The 15,855-nt window shown below is 37.3% G+C and overlaps 1 protein-coding gene and 1 pseudogene across 4 annotated transcripts in view; one reads left to right on the plus strand and one right to left on the minus strand.

Annotated features, from left to right (window-relative positions):
- Sdccag8 (SHH signaling and ciliogenesis regulator SDCCAG8) overlaps positions 1–15,855 on the plus strand; it is a 184,476-nt gene that overhangs the window by 10,608 nt on the left and 158,013 nt on the right. For all 4 annotated transcript variants that reach the window (XM_070041917.1, XM_070041918.1, XM_070041920.1 and 1 more), the window contains exons 4-8: positions 412–525; positions 3,006–3,131; positions 8,859–8,999; positions 11,321–11,385; positions 14,679–14,867. In XM_070041917.1, coding sequence (XP_069898018.1) covers positions 412–525; positions 3,006–3,131; positions 8,859–8,999; positions 11,321–11,385; positions 14,679–14,867 — 635 coding nt within the window. The remainder of the gene's footprint in view (positions 1–411; positions 526–3,005; positions 3,132–8,858; positions 9,000–11,320; positions 11,386–14,678; positions 14,868–15,855) is intronic.
- LOC138841037 (large ribosomal subunit protein uL23 pseudogene) lies at positions 7,369–7,839 on the minus strand (annotated as a pseudogene).

Consider the following 15,855-nt stretch of genomic DNA (forward strand, 5'->3'; position numbering starts at 1 on the left):
AAAAGCAAAACAACCCTCCCCCCACAAAAAACCCCAACAAAACAAACCATAGGTTTCTCTAGTGAGCTGACCTATAGTTTCAGCCGGCAGTGTAGAGGGGCTTGTCCCTTGTCCCTCAGCATTTCTGGATGGGATCACAGGTTGCCAGTGTTCAAATAGACAGATAGTCCAAGCCATTTCCACCTGCATGAGCTTCTCATAACACTCTCTTAAAAAAGAAATATTCATATCCTTGAGTCTTGTATATTTGTGGAACTTACAGACATATAAATATAATACAGAGATATAAATATAATACAGAGATATAAATACTGTTAGCCATGCTGTTATCTCTCCTGTGTTTATATTATGTCAGCATTTGCTGATTGGTTACTACATCCATATCTATTTCCTTTGTCCTTTGTGCCTCAGAGGTCATCAGAAGGTGAAGAAGCCAGTGTACCCACACTGAACAACCTGGTTCCCATCATTAATGACCAGTCTCAATACATTCATCATTTGGAAGCAGAAGTCAAGTTCTGCAAGGTACGTCTTTCATTAAAAATGTAAATGCCAATAAATGCTATTACCTCTTACACAGAAATTTGCTATTATTATGACTTCATGTTTATAACAATAATTGAAAATACCATTCTTTTGTTACTTTTTATTTTTATGCCAGTATTGGGCTTGAACTCAGGACTTGCATACTGTCACTGACCTCTTTTGCTCAAGGCTAGCATTTTATCACCATTTGCTCAAGGCTAGCATTTTATCACCATTTGAGCTGTAGCTCCACTTCTGGGTTTTTGTGTGTTTTTTTGGTAAGTAATTGGAAAGCCTGGAATGGCTTTCACTATGACATATCTGATTGCTTAATTCCCCCTTAGTCCATTATACTTTTAAAGATTTCATAATGTGTTCCAAGTTTCAGCACTTTTCCTTTCTACTCCATTTACTGAAGTATATGCACATGCTTTGGAAGTTGTAATACCAGTGTTGCTGCCTCCTACTCATTTCAACCTATGAAGCTATGGTGCAACAATCAGGAATTCCAAACTATAGACTAAATTTGCCCCAGTGTTAGTATTAAAAGTCTAACCTTGACTATGAATACCCATGAAATACACATTGTAGATAGTAATGATCAAGAAAACAGATGCATACCTATAGTTTGTGTGATATATACAAAAAATATAGATTATATTTCTTGACTGTATTCAATTTACTAATATCATTAATGTCATTAGAGCCTTTGTGCTTTCCCCAAATACATTACTGTATAGAGTTTTCTCCCTACTTTTTTCATTATCATTGCATAAGGTAGTTTGATTATACTTTATTTTATTTTTGTTTCTTTTAATGCTGCAGATTGAATTATGTGCTTTTTTTTTTTTTACAGGAATCAATGTATTTTTGAATCATTTATTGTATTAACATTTTGGGTGGTCTCCTAAGGTATAAGGACATTATATAACTTAATGCCTTTAGATCCCATTACCTAGAGCTTACAAGAGAGTTCATATTTTGACATGTAGTTTTCTACTTGTCATCGGAGGGCATAATCATTAACAAAGACAGACATTTTAGGATTGCCAATAAAATTGGGCGCTGGTGGCCATGCCTGTAATCCTAGCTACTCATGAGGCTGAGATCTGAGGATCATGATTCAAAGCCAGCCCAGGCAGAAAAGTTCCTGTGAGACTCTTATCTCCAATAAAACACTAACAAACAAACAAACCTAATATGGTGCTGTGGTAGAGTGGTAGCCTTGAGCACAAGAAGCTCAGAGACTATGCCTGGAGTTCAAGCCCCACAACAGAAAAAAAAAAAAAAAAAGAAAAAGAAAAAGGAAAAAGAAGAAGAATCTGCAACTTACTACAGTATGTGGATAAAACTTAAGAAATAATAAATTTACCATCTTGTTTAAATGACAGAACTATTACCTGTGACCACCATAGTAGCATACTAGAAAATAAAAGTCTTTTATTCCAAGATATAACTCTAACTGTAATATGGTAAGAAAGTTGTGAAAAGCTCATCTCTTACAGGTATTTTTTGGTTTATATTGGTTTTTGTTTTGAGACAGTATCTTGCTATGTAGCCCATGCTGGCCTCAAACTTGTGGTTCTCTTTCTTATGGCTTACTTCTCCAGTAAGTTATGACCCTCAGTATTTGAGCCTCTAATTTTGTTTCAATTTTTTTACTTTTTTTTTTTTTTTGTCTTTTTGGAACAGTGGTTTTCCCTGGGGCCTCAGTTCTCAGATAAGCCTAAGACTTTTGCTTTTCAGTTTATGCAACATTTTTTCTTGTTGTAAAGGTGAAGTTGATGCTACATGTCAGTTTGAAATTTGGAAGTCTGATACATGGTTTTACATTACAGATTTCAAGTATAGCTTTTTCCTTTCTTTTCTTTTTCGTTTTTTCAATTGGAGGTTTTTTGTTTTGTTTTTGTTTTTTTTGTGTTGGTCGTGGGCCTAAACTCTGGGTCTGGGCATTGTCCCCCAGCTCTTCAGCTCAAGACTAGCACTCTACCACTTGAGCCACAGCACCACTTCTGGCATTTTCTGCTTAGTTGGTGCTGAGGAGGTGCTTATGAGGGGCCTCATGCATGCAAGGCAAGCAGTCTACACTGAGCCACCTTCCTAGCCCTCAAATGGAATTTTAAGTCCAGGTCTTGCACCTTCTACATAGGGGCTTTATTGCTTTTTTTTTTTTTTTTTTGCCTCCAGCCCTTTTTAACTTTAGTTGAAAAAGCATTACTCTGTGGAGAAGGAAATTGTCAGGAATTGTACACTTTAGTATATGTGCTGCTGAAGTGAGGCCAAGAATTATATACTTCAGGATAGACCACCATCAGCAGACCCTCAGCTAGATACACCCAAGCCTTCCCTTTGTTGGGTAATGTTTAGATAATGTTCCTCATCTAAATATGATAACAGTATTTTAGGAAATTGATAGCATAAGTCTTCCATACTTTATATTGTTCTGGATTGTCTAGTATTTTGGTTTCTGCTTTTTGAAGGAGGAACTTGCTGGAATGAAAAATAGGGTACAAGTGGTTGTACATGAAAATGAAAGTCTCCAGCAAGAGTTGAAATCTCAAAGGCAAGAGGAGACAAGGAGGAAACAAAACCCCCAGGATGCATCTGTGAGCATGTTTTATAACTATAAATTCTATTTTTGTTTGGATGTTCCTTTTTGCCCTCCTTCCCAGTCCTCTGAACTGTAAGTTTGGCCAAGGTACTGGCATTTGCCTGATGTCCCAAAAGTTAGAATTCGTTGTGGCAGATAAATCCTACTGTGAAATGATGTACTAATGCCTAGTAGTTACTCTGCTTTCTGGAATGGGCCATTTTGCTTTTGCCACATGGAAACAGTGACGCTGAAAGCAGGAAATGTTATATAGGAAAGACTTTGTTAAATCTAGAAACTGTTCAGAACTTTACCTTAGATCTCTGTTGTAGCCGGGCGCTGGTGGCTCATGCCTGTAATCCTAGCTACTCAGGAGGCTGAGATCTGAGGATCGCGGTTCAAAGCCAGCCCGGGCAGGAGAGACCGTGAGACTCCTATCTCCAATAAACCACCAGAAAACTGGAAGTGGCGCTGTAGCTCAAGTGGTAGAGTGCTCGCCTTGAGCTGAAGAGCTGAGGGACAGCTCCCAGGCCCAGAGTTCAAGCCCCACGACCGACAAAAAAAAAAAAAAATAGATCTCTGTTGTATTTCTCTAATTTTTCTTGACGTCTAAAATCTGAATAAATTCTAACTAGCAATATGGTATATCAGAAAGAATGTTGTCCTGAGAGTCCAAGAATCAAAATATCAGTCTTACAATTGCTACCAAGAAGCTGAGTATAAAAAAAAAAGGAAGCTGAGTATTTAGTAACTATGCTTTTTGTAACTTACTCTGTCAGCTAAGTCCTTAATAATTTGAGAAGAGTCAGGAGACAGTGGTGCAGTTCCTGAGCTTCTTCCTGATTCCATCACTTGGTTTATTCTTAAAATGTCATATTCATGAGGTTTTAATGAGTTTCTACAGTGACTGTCTGTGGCCCATAGATCAGACAATCTCTGTAATTCTGACATGTAATTCTTGTGGCAATATTTAAATCAAGTCTAAATTTCATACCTTTAACTTATCAGAGATATTTTTGCATCAATGTTTTCTAGAATACTCTTTTGCTACAGCTCACTGTTAACCATAGTTTGTTCTGCTTTTTTGAAACAAATTCAGGTGTGCCATGAAAGTTTTCATACTCGCCTACTGCAGACTTACTTTTTGACTAATTGCTATACTAAACAAGTTTTGTTAAGAAAAATTAAACTCCAACAGCTTGGTGTTTTTGTTTTTTGTATTTTTTTTCCTGGCTAATTGGCAGATAAGAGTCTTGTGGCCGGGCGCTGGTGGCTCACGCCTGTAATCCTAGCTACTCAGGAGGCTGAGATCTGAGGATCGCGGTTCAAAGCCAGCCTGGGCAGGAAAGACCCCGAGACTCCCATCTCCAATAAACCACCAGAAAACCGGAAGTGGCGCTGTAGCTCAAGTGGTAGAGCGCTCACCTTGAGCTGAAGAGCTGAAGGACAGCGCCCAGGCCCAGAGTTCAAGCCCCACGACCGACAAAAAAAAAAAAAAAAAAAAAAAAGAGTCTTGTGAATTTGTCCGCCTGGACTGGCTGTGAACCTCTGTTCTCAGATCTCAGCCTCTGAATAGCTAAGATAAAAGATGCCAGCCACCAGGGCCTAGCTTGATTCTGCTTTTGAAGTTCATTTTCCAAATCTGACCTAATATTTCTTTTCCTATCCTCCAGTTCTATGTATATTAGAGTCTGCTGTATGGAAGATTCTGTTGTATCAACTCTGAAAAATAAAGTAGGCTGCTTACTATTTCATTTTCCCCCAGCTTACATTCACATTTGTGATCAATTATTTTCCCCTTAACTTTATATTTTTCTGAAGATAAATAAATATATATGCATATATGTATATATTAGTCAAAATATATATGATTAGTTAATATATATATATATTAGTTAAAAATTCCATCTTACCTATTTTAATGTCAATTTGAAGAAATCACCATATAGCTCCTTAAAAAGCATTTTTTGACTTCCTTGTAAATATGTAATGACTTAGTAGTGAATCAGTTATTCATAGAAGTGGGATAAGGAGAAGGGAACTGAGAGAGGAAATGGGGCAGAGCAGTGAGTCACAGGGCAGGGGAAGTGAGGGCGCAGAGGAAGTGGCAGCACACTCTCCTTGCAGTGTGTTTAGCACAGGGAATTTTCAGAGGAAACTACAGTCCTAATTGTTGAATGGACAATGTTACAGGGAGGCTCTATTGTTGATCTTAAGCATTCACTTGGTGTACAGTGTCAGACAGAAATCAGGTGACTTAGATATTTAATTAATATTAGGCTTAATATTTTTTTCCTTTTGCCTGTCCTGAACCTGAACTCTGGGCCGGGGAACTGTCCCTGAGCTTTTATGCTCAAGGCTAGTGCTCCATCACTTTAGCCACAGCTTTACTTCTTGCGTTTTGGTAATTAATTGGAGATAAGAGTCTCAGGGACTTTCCTGCCCAGGCTGGCTTTGAACTCTGATCCTCAGAGGTCAGCTTCCTGAGTAGCTAGGGTTATAGCATGCATATATATATATATATATATATATATACATATATATACATATACATATACACATATATATGTCACTGATGCCCAGTGACTTTTGTTTTTTGTTATTATACAATTGTATAATAATACAATTTTTTACCTTTGTAGGTGAATTAATACATTTCATAGATATACATGTGCTATTATATTGGAGACTTAACATAACACTTTTAGAATATGTTGAATATAAGCAAATCAAGAGATTTTTTTTTTTAGAGGAGATTTTTTAAATGACTCAGTTAAGATGTTATCCATTACCAGTGCTACTAGCTCATTTGAATAAAGATTTTTCCAGTGTTTCCTAATGTCTTCTTTTGAAAAAATAACTAAAAGAACCATAAGGTCATAGAAACATTTATTTATGACCTCACGGTTATATGTGTCAGCCACTGTATCAGGCACATTGTTTGTACTGTATTTGAACAGTGTCACAGTGGATGCACAGCTGTTATTATCTGTTTATTATTACATGCACAACACTGAAGGAAGCTAAAAATCTGGTCCAATGACACAGATCTATAAAGCGCCAAAGCAAGGATTCAAATCCCAACTCTCTTGAGTCCTCAAATCCCTTTATTTTCCCACAACTCATGCTGCCCTTCTATAGAAATTAGAAAGAGCTAGCCAGTGTTGAACCAAATGTTTTTCCATAAACTTGAAGTTTTCCATCAGAAAAAATATGGACCTCCTCCTTGGTGTCTCACTGTTCACCCCGGACTGGGACTGGGAGGACAGCCAGCAAGACTTGGGCCTAATTTATGACCTAGATCTTCAAAAAGGAAGCTGATTATTTTTTAAACCAAAAAATTTCCAAGTATATTTCTTTTCTATTTTCATTTTTCCTAGCTTCTAAAAAAATTCCTATGAAGTCTCTTTTCCTGGAAAGCTTTATCTAAAATTAAAAAGTTAAAGTAATCCTAAGACATATTAATCAGAAATGTTGGCACATGTACTCATTCAGATATCTAAAAGTTTTGTGTGTGTGCGTGTGTGTGTACATATGTGTGTGCATGCACTGCCCCTGAGCTTTTATGCTGAAGTTTAGCACTCTACCACTTACTTGAGTCACAGCTCTTTTTCTAGCTTTTTCTGTAGTCGATTAGAGATAAGAGTGTCACTGACTCAGGCTGGCTTTGAACCATGATCCTCAGATTTCAGCCTCTTGCATAGCTAGGAGTACAGGTGTGAGCCACCAGCACCTGATTTAGAAGTTTGCTTTTTTTTTTTTTTTTTTGGTCCAGTCGTGGGGCCTGAACTCCGGGCCTGGGCGCTGTCCCTCAGCTCTTCAGCTCAAGGCCAGCGCTCTACCACTTGACCCACAGCGCCACTTCCGGCTTTTTTCTTTTTGCTTATGTGGTGCTGAGGAATCAAACCCAGGGCCTCAGGCATGCAAGGCAAGCACTCTACCACTGAGCCATCTTCCCAGCCCCAGTTTGCTTTTTTTTTTTTTTTTTTAAGTATAAATTTTCTGAGTCACTTCTTTATGTGTTTGTTTGCATTACCTCCACTACCAGTGCTCTCTTCAGTAAGAAATAAAAGATTGTAAATCATATTTAGAGATTTAATATACATAGGTTTTTAAAAAATCTTGCTTAAATACCCAATTCAAGTATTTAAACACTATCTGTGGAAAAACATGTTCATTAGACCAGAACTCTTTTCTTTTTCTTTTTTTGGTGGGAAAAAATGTATATTTATAATTTGCCAGCTGGATTCAGTTTAGATCATTCTAATTTTGTTGGCAACATCTAAAGCATCATAATCAGGAGCCAGTCTAACATAGGCCTTCTTCTCTCCATCGGGTCTGATCAGGGTATTGACCTTAGCCACATCAATGTCATAGAGCTTCTTCACAGCCTGTTTGATCTGATGCTTGTTGGCCTTAACATCCACAATGAACACAAGTGTGTTGTTGTCTTCTATTTTCTTCATAGCTGACTCAGTGGTCAGGGGAAACTTGATGATAGCATAGTGGTCAAGCTTGTTTCTCCTCGGAGCACTCTTCTGAGGGTATTTGGGCTGTCTTTGGAGCCATAGCGTCTTGGGCCGCCGGAAGGTGGGTGAAGTGCGGATCTTCTTCTTTTTGTGGCTGCCGACACCTTTCAGCACTGCCTTCTTGGCCTTCAAAGCCTTTTCCTTGGCTTCGGCTTTAAGAGGGGCAGGAGCTCCCTTCTTCGCTTTTGGCACCATCTTCAGAACTCTTTTCTAAAAAATAAGAATACTGACTTATTAAATAGTAACCCTTCTGTACAACATCTTAACAATAGTCATAAAATTATATTAAAAAAGAAGAATAGTACTTTATATTATAATCTAGCAATCTGTGGTCTGCAGGATTTCACCAGTTTCTCCATACAAAATTTGTGCCCTTTTTCTATTTTGACCTCAAAAGCAAGTTTGAATGCAATGAGATGTTGGGAGATTTGACCCTGCCTTCAGAATCAAGCGCAAGTTCATTGGCATGGCATGCTGTGTTACTCTTACCACCCTTATTATCGAGCTTTGTGTCCTGGGGTTCATGGCCTTGTACTTTCACCTCGAGTAATGGGGGATTGCCTGTGATCCCAGGAGCCAGGCTCTTCCACGCCTGTGTGATGATTTTAGTGAGGTTCCCTTTTCCCATCTAAATAGTACACGAGGGCCAAAACTTCTCCAGAAAGTTAGGTTTTATTCTTCTTTTCTAGCCTAGTTCTCTGTACTTCACTGGCTTAGCACTTACCTTGTTATATTGAAATGATAGTTGTTTATGTATTGCACTGTAAACAAAATATACATTCAGTTCCCCTTACCTCTGTGACCATTACTAAACTGTATGGGAATATATAAAGGAGTGTCTGGCACGTAGCAAAGAGCACGTTTGTTTGCAGTTATTACTGTTATTAGCTATGTGACTCTGAAATGTAGGAAGTGACAGCCAAGACAGAACAGGGGATGTGTTCCAAGAGTCTCTGTCTTCAGAGGAGTAAGGGACAGCCCCTGTGCTGAATGCTCCGACATCCAGCTCTCTTTGTTCATATTTGTCTTTGTAACACCTGCTGTGCAATATGACCCTAATAGCCCAAAAATGTAAAATGATTTCCTGTAGTTTAGAAATGTATGCTTTCCTCTCCTTGCAATGTGCATAAAAAAATCAGCATTCCATTTGTAAACTCTGCATGCTTAATTTAAAGTTGAATGCCAATTATATTACTAGTACATTTTTCTTTTAGGGAAATATGCAGAATTTGTGGGTTAAGACAGGTGAAGATTCTAGAGTGGATAAAGCTGCCAAGAGATCATTTCCACTGGGTGATGTAGACATGGGTCCAGCTGTGTGTGCTGGAGAGACTGAAAAATGGAAGTTGGAACTGGTGAGTTCTACATCTATACCTTTTCTTCTTTGTACTTTTTCTTTAATTGTAGGAAATGTCACATAAATGGGAAATTTGCCACTTTAATATTCTCAAATATTTTAAAGTATATATTCCAATTTGATGGAGCCATCAACACTATAATTTTTACAACTTTTCATCATCCCAAATATAAATAATAAATTTCCACCCCCTTTTTCTCCCAAACCTTGATAGCTGACAGTCTATTTTCTGTTTCTGTCAATTTGCTTATTCTAGGTACTTCACATATTTGGAGTCAAAACAATATTTATCCTTTTGTGTTTAGCTTATTTTACTTACCATAATGATTTCAAAGTTCATCACATAGCAGCATATACTAAAATTTCATTTCATTCTCTGATCAATACTCTGTTAATATGTACTTGCTACTTTTGTTTCCATTCATTAATTTATAGCCCAACGGTTGTTTGAACCTTTTATATAATGTATATAAATGGGGGTCATTGGATAATGTGATAATTCTTCATATTTCTTTCTGCTTCTTACATTTGGTCATTTCAGTTTCCTATCTTCTGTGTGACTGACTCTGTTCTGTTTGCCCACATCTGCTTTTGAATCTCTAAAGAATTTTTCCTGTCAGTTATTTTAATTTTTTCTGTCTCAGACTTGCTATGTGGTTCCTTTTTTATAGTTTGTTTTCCTAATTTTCTTTAGTTATTTATACTTTTTCTCTTAGCTCTTTGAGAGTATTTGTCAATTTATTCTGCTCATTAACCTACATTTTTGCTCTTCTTCATACCAGTTTTTTCAAGCAATTGTATTCATGTCTATATTTTGTGAAACATTCCATTTTTGCTTCGATTGAACTTTAGCCCCTGAAGTCAGTCAACATGTTCGTGTGTGTGTGTGTGTGTGTGTGTGTGTGTGTGTGTGTGTGTGTGTGTGTGTGTGTGTGTGTATACATGTGTGCGTTACCACTGGGGCTTACACTCAGGGCCTGGGTTCTGTCCATAGCTTTTTGCTCAAGGCTAGGGCTCTATCACAGCTCTACTCCTGGCTTTTGGGTAGTTAATTGGAGATAAGACTTTCCTGCCCAGGCTGGCTTCAAACTGCAGTCCTCAGATCTCAGCCTCCTGAGTAGCTACAATTGCAGGTGTGAGCCTCTGGCACTGGGCTATTTTTTTTTTTTTAATTTATCTTTCTGCATGTGGTAGAAGTTTGTTCATTGTCACTGGTGTGCTTACTGTATGAATGATCTACAACTTACTTATCTATGTACTCTTGATGAATGTTTATATTTTTATGGTTTGGAGCTATTGTAAACATTCCTGCTGTGGACACTTTATATCTATTGATATGCTCTTCATGCATTTATATTGCATATATCTCTTGGGGTAAAATTCTTGGTCATATGATATGTCTATGTTCATAAGAATTGTCAGTCTTTTAAGATGGTTTAAGGTCACTAACAGTATTTGAGTCCAGCTGTCATTCCATGTCCTTGCCAATTTTTTTCTGATGAATTTTCAGTTCTATCTTGTGATTTTCTATTGTGTTTCTCTGATTTCAAGTGTGATTGAATATCTTTTTATATGCTTGTTGAGCATGTGCTGACCCCTATTCTGAGAGGCCCATTCAAATTTCTGTACCTTCTTTTTCTTGAAGTATGTGATACTGGAAATTATCCTCCAGGTATCTTAATACTTGCTCTGTGAAGCTTTCTTTCTGGCTCAGTTAATGAAGGTACAGGCCTTTCTGATTTTGTCTAATCTTCTGTATTCCTCACTAGTACAAATGCATGTAATTGAAGTTGTTTACCTCTCTATTCCTTCCTAAGGAATAGAGGAATAGAGGTTTGAAGCTCCTTTGTTTTAGATATCCAATAAATATGGCCGAATTAAAGAATAGTTGGAAACAGCAGAGGCTTGTAGATCGGTAGTAGACCTGTTTGGCTTTTTGTTGTGTAACTTATACACTTCCTTCATATAATTCACCCAGCACATACACATTGTACGTCAAATAAGCTGAAGTCATGTGGGGTAGGGGATTCTGGTAATATTTTAATTTTATCCTTATGGTCATAATCAGAAAAGCTTCAGTTTTTTTCAGTCATACTTTCAGGGGTAAGGCCTACTGTGTGCAATTTTGAAAGAGATAAAAAGGTCAGTTGATGATTTAATAGTTCCCTGTAGACATTCTCATTTAGAGTAATCTAGAGAAAATGTTTCCTGAAAGTTAAAAGGAAAAGAAAAGTTTAATATGTATTAATAATTTAAATTTGTTTATTAAACACAGGACATATAGAAAATATATTTTGTTTCTTTTTTTCTAATCTGTAGGAGAAGCTAAAACTTATGTATGAGGCCAAGAGTGAAATCCTGGAATCTCAGTTGACATTTTTGAGGTAAAGCTAAATCCTCCATTGATAATCACTACAAAAGCATGGCAGTTGTAAGCATACTTGAACACTTAGTGTTCTGTGTGTTTTGCTCAATATTAGAATTACTTATAACATTTTGTGTAAAAACTTCCTCAGATTACTAAGGAGTAAAAGAATACAAAATTGTGCATTCTTTTCTAAATCTCATTTGTATGAGCTAAATTGTAAATTCTATCCCTTCGTCAGTAGTAGAATATTTATGTTTGCTCATAAAGATTACTAGCTGTTCTTGTAAGTTATTCTTTTGTAGTAAAATGGTGAAAATAGAGCGCTTCAGTTTTGAAATTACAAGCATTTTCCCTTATACTCTCCATCTAATTTTAAATGTGCAGCAGTAATACGATAGTTGGAGTTTTTGTATGTGTGAAGAATTTGAATATATTTGATGAATGTTCATATACTTTAGTATGAACTAAAGTATGACTCTATAACATATAGGTATTCTAAATCTCAATATAACTTATTTATTATAGATTAACCATCAGTGATGTATGTGTACTTAGAAACTTGTTTTATTGAGTTATTTTAAAATAATGGTAATAAAGTATTTTCAAGTCAAATACTTCGTAATTTCAATAATATTTTCAAATTAAATAGCTTTATAATTCAAGTTTAGTAAGTCCAATTTAAAAGAAGTATTAAAATCTTCTAGCCCATATGTACCAACTAGACACGACTAGAAGATAAAAATTAGAACTCATGGGTAGAGTTCTAAGGGCTCTACCCTTTGAGCAATGCCCTCCAGTCCTTTTGTTTTTGAGACAAGATCTTCCTAACTTGTCTGTGCTGGACTCAGATTTTCTATTTTCCTGCCTCCACTTTCTGAGTAGCTGGGATTATACACTTGTGCCACAATGCCTGATTTGATGCATTTATTTATTTATTTTTTTTAATTTTTTTTATTGTAGAGATACTATACAGAGGGTTACAGTTACATGAGTGAGGTAATGAGTACACTTCCACTTCCTCTTGAACATTGTTACCCCCTCCATTGTTTTCCCCCTACCATCCCCTCCCTCCCTCCCTTCCCCAAGGTTCTTTTTTTTTTTTTTTTTTTGATCATGATTGAGTGATTACTTAATTTCCGGAAATTCACAGTATTGTGGAATAATGATGCTCATTTAAAGTCACAAGTTCATTCTAACTTTCCTGGAGCAAATTGTCTATCACAGTCTGTAATATATAACGGTGCTCATATGTTATATACCATATATGTGATCAGCAGCATGGGGATATTTAGTAGTGGTTCAACCAGATGAGTGGGAGTTCTTTGTTTCTTAAGTCCTGTTAGTTTTGTCATATCACCTAACATTTTGGATTCGTCATCCACTTATGAGGGAGACCATGTACTGTTTGTCTCTTCGTTCTTGGCTTACCTCGCTCAACATGATTCCTTCTAGCTCCATCCATTTCCCTGCAAATGCCATTATTTTGTCATTTCTAATGGCTTGATGCATTTATTTTTAATGTACTCTTAAGTTTTTCCTAGTTTGTCCTGATGAGTTTGAGGATTTTGATAGATGTTTTACTTTTTCATAAAAAACCTAATATTTAAAAATAGTTTAATATTTACTGTCTTGCTTTCAAATTTTACTTCATTAGATTTTAATGTCTATTGTGGTTTGACTTTTTAAGACGTATTTTGTCTCATTCAGAATTCAGCTATACCTTCTTTAATTACATTATAATACCAATTTTGAATAAATTTTATTTTTTCTCTGTATTTTTGGGTTTCTTCTCTTTATTTTAGCATAATTTAAGATTATTAAAAAGCATTTTCTTAGAGAAAAAGATGAGAGCACTTTTCAGAAACTCTAGCTCTTCTTTTTAATTTTTCTAGTTTGCCATGTGTAGTAACCAAATCTATATGACTCTGAGCCTGACAAATTTGTAAAGGAGTCCTTTAAACTTTGGAATTACCTTTCAAAGTTAAAAAATTTTTTTGAAAGTCAGACTTTGTCTGACACTGAAAATGAAAACTCACTATGTCAAAGATGCTATCTTGGGCAAAAAATTTGATATTGGGCAAAATACCTCCTTTTTTATTTTAATTTTCTCCCTAATTTGGACTGTCACTAGATTAGCTTTTTCTTTTAACCCTTCGATTTCCTGGACCTGCTAAATTCAAGTGTCGCAGCCAGGTGTCTTGGTTATTGGCTTTTCTTCAACAGTGGTCAGTTGAGCTGTGCCCCTGATACCTGCCTTCCACACCCACCCCTCCCTGAAGAGAAACTACCTGTACTCCCTTGCACAGAAACTCTGATGGTCTGATGGGGGAGGGGGGTGGTAAGACACCAAGCGGACATGTAGTAGCCACTGAAAGTCTGAGAATTCACAGCACTGCATTTTCGTTAGCTAGTGACCTGGCTTAAACACACACACACACACACACACACACGCACGCACGCACACACACACACACACACACACACACACACACACACACACACTAAGAGCCAAGTGGTGTGGCCTGTAATCCCAGCTACTTAGGAGGCTGAGGCAGGTGGATGGTGAATTCTAGGCCAGCCTGAGTGGCATAACAAGACCTTGTCTCTCTCATACATGCACACTCACACACGCACACACACACATGCACATAAAACATTCTCCCTCCCTGCCCCCCACATGCACACACACAGAGAAAGGGACATCTAGGCAATGAAGTTCAGTTGTTCAAGTTGACTGGGAAGAAAAGGAAATAAAGCATATGGTCATTCAATTCTTTAAAAGTCTACTTTTAAGTCTTTTGGTTTGTCTGGGCTGGCTCCAAACAGTGATCCTCAGATCTCAGCCTCATGAGTAGCTACTAAGGATTATAAGTATGAGGTATCTGTGCACATTTTTTATGTGAAAGTTTGAAATTCTCTATAGATTTTATAGGCTAACACTTGGAAAAGGCATATCCCTCAATTAAAGGATACTGTGTTATGTGGCCTAGTTCCTTTATTACGATAAATTATTTAAGACTTATATTTGGAGTTTTCCTTTTGTGAGTAATAGAATGTTAATGGAAGTGGGATTCCATTAAAAGACAGACTAATCTGTATTAAAATCTTACAAGAAGTTGAGTTAATTAGTGTAATGAAGTCCCTATATTCAGTGTCAACTAGGATAACCACACCAATCTTGCAGGGTTTTGGTAAAGGATTAATAAGCACCTCCTAAGTTAAATACCCATTAATGATGGTAGTAGTTACTGTGGTAAAAGTTGTATCCTTTTATCTGTCCATTCCCTAGAGTTTTCCCTTTCTTTTTAGAAAGGACTTGGCTGAAAGTCAGAAGAATTGTGAAGACCTTAAGGGGCAGCTGAAGCATAAAGAGTCTCTTCTTGCTGCCAATGTTCCCAGCCGCGTTGGTGGGCTTTGTTTGAAATGTGCTCAGCATGAAGCTGTTCTTTCCCAAACCCATAGCAACGTCCACATCCAGACCATCGAAAGACTGACCAAGTGAGTATGCATCCTCGTGCAGAATCTCTGCCAGCCAGAAAATCGTGTCTTTGGAGGGCCTTGTGCTCTTCTGTCCCTTGCTGGCTCACACATGAAGATAAAGAGGATTTTAGAGTCTATCACTGTAGCTTTCTTGAAAAAAGAATGGGGTGGGGATGTTCTCCCATCTGTAGGTAATCATATCACTTTGGACGAATATTGTTTTTCTTTTGCCAGAACTGGGCTTTGAACTCAGGGCCTTGCACTCTTGCTTAGCTCACGACTGGCACACTACCACTTGAATCATGCTTCCAGCCTGGCTTTTTGCTGGTTATTTGCAGACTTTTTTGCCCAGGCTGTCACCAGATCTCAGCTTCTTGAGTAGCCAGGATTATAGGCATGAGCCACCAGGCACCCAGCTTGGACAATTTTTTTTTAATCTCTTGGTTTTAGTCTCTTCTTGAAGTAAGAGAATCAAAGCAGTTTCTTGCTTTCTTGCTTGCTTTCTGTCCTTCCTTCTTTCCTTTCTTTCTTCCTTCCTTCCTTCTTTCCTTCCTTCTTTCCTCCCTCCCTCCTCCCTCCCTCCCTTCCTTCCTCCCTCCCCCCTCTCTCTTTCTCTTTCTCTTTTTCTTTTTCTTTCTTTCTTTCTTCCTTTCTTTCTTTCTTTCTTCCATTCTTCCTTTCTTCCTTTCCTTCTCTCTTTCTTTCTCTCCTTTCTTTTCTTTTCTTTTCTTTTCTTTCTCTCTTTCCTGGGGTTTTAGCTCAGGGCTTCAAGCTTACTAGGCTGGCATTCTACTACATGGGCCATGCCACTAGTCCTACTTTTTTTTTTATTTTATTTTTTTGAGATGGAGTCTAGTGAACTTTACTTGCTTGTCTTGGAACCAGGATCCTCTAGATCCTCTAGATCTCAGCTTCATGAGTAGCTAGGATTACATGCATGAACCACCAGTACCTGGCTAAACTATATCATCTTCATAGTCTAATTCTAGGTCATTATATTTCCCTA

The sequence above is a fragment of the Dipodomys merriami genome, unplaced genomic scaffold, assembly GCF_024711535.1.
Source record: "Dipodomys merriami isolate MVZ:Mamm:240054 unplaced genomic scaffold, mDipMer1.0.p SCAF_31, whole genome shotgun sequence".
NCBI classification, from domain to species: domain Eukaryota; kingdom Metazoa; phylum Chordata; class Mammalia; order Rodentia; family Heteromyidae; genus Dipodomys; species Dipodomys merriami.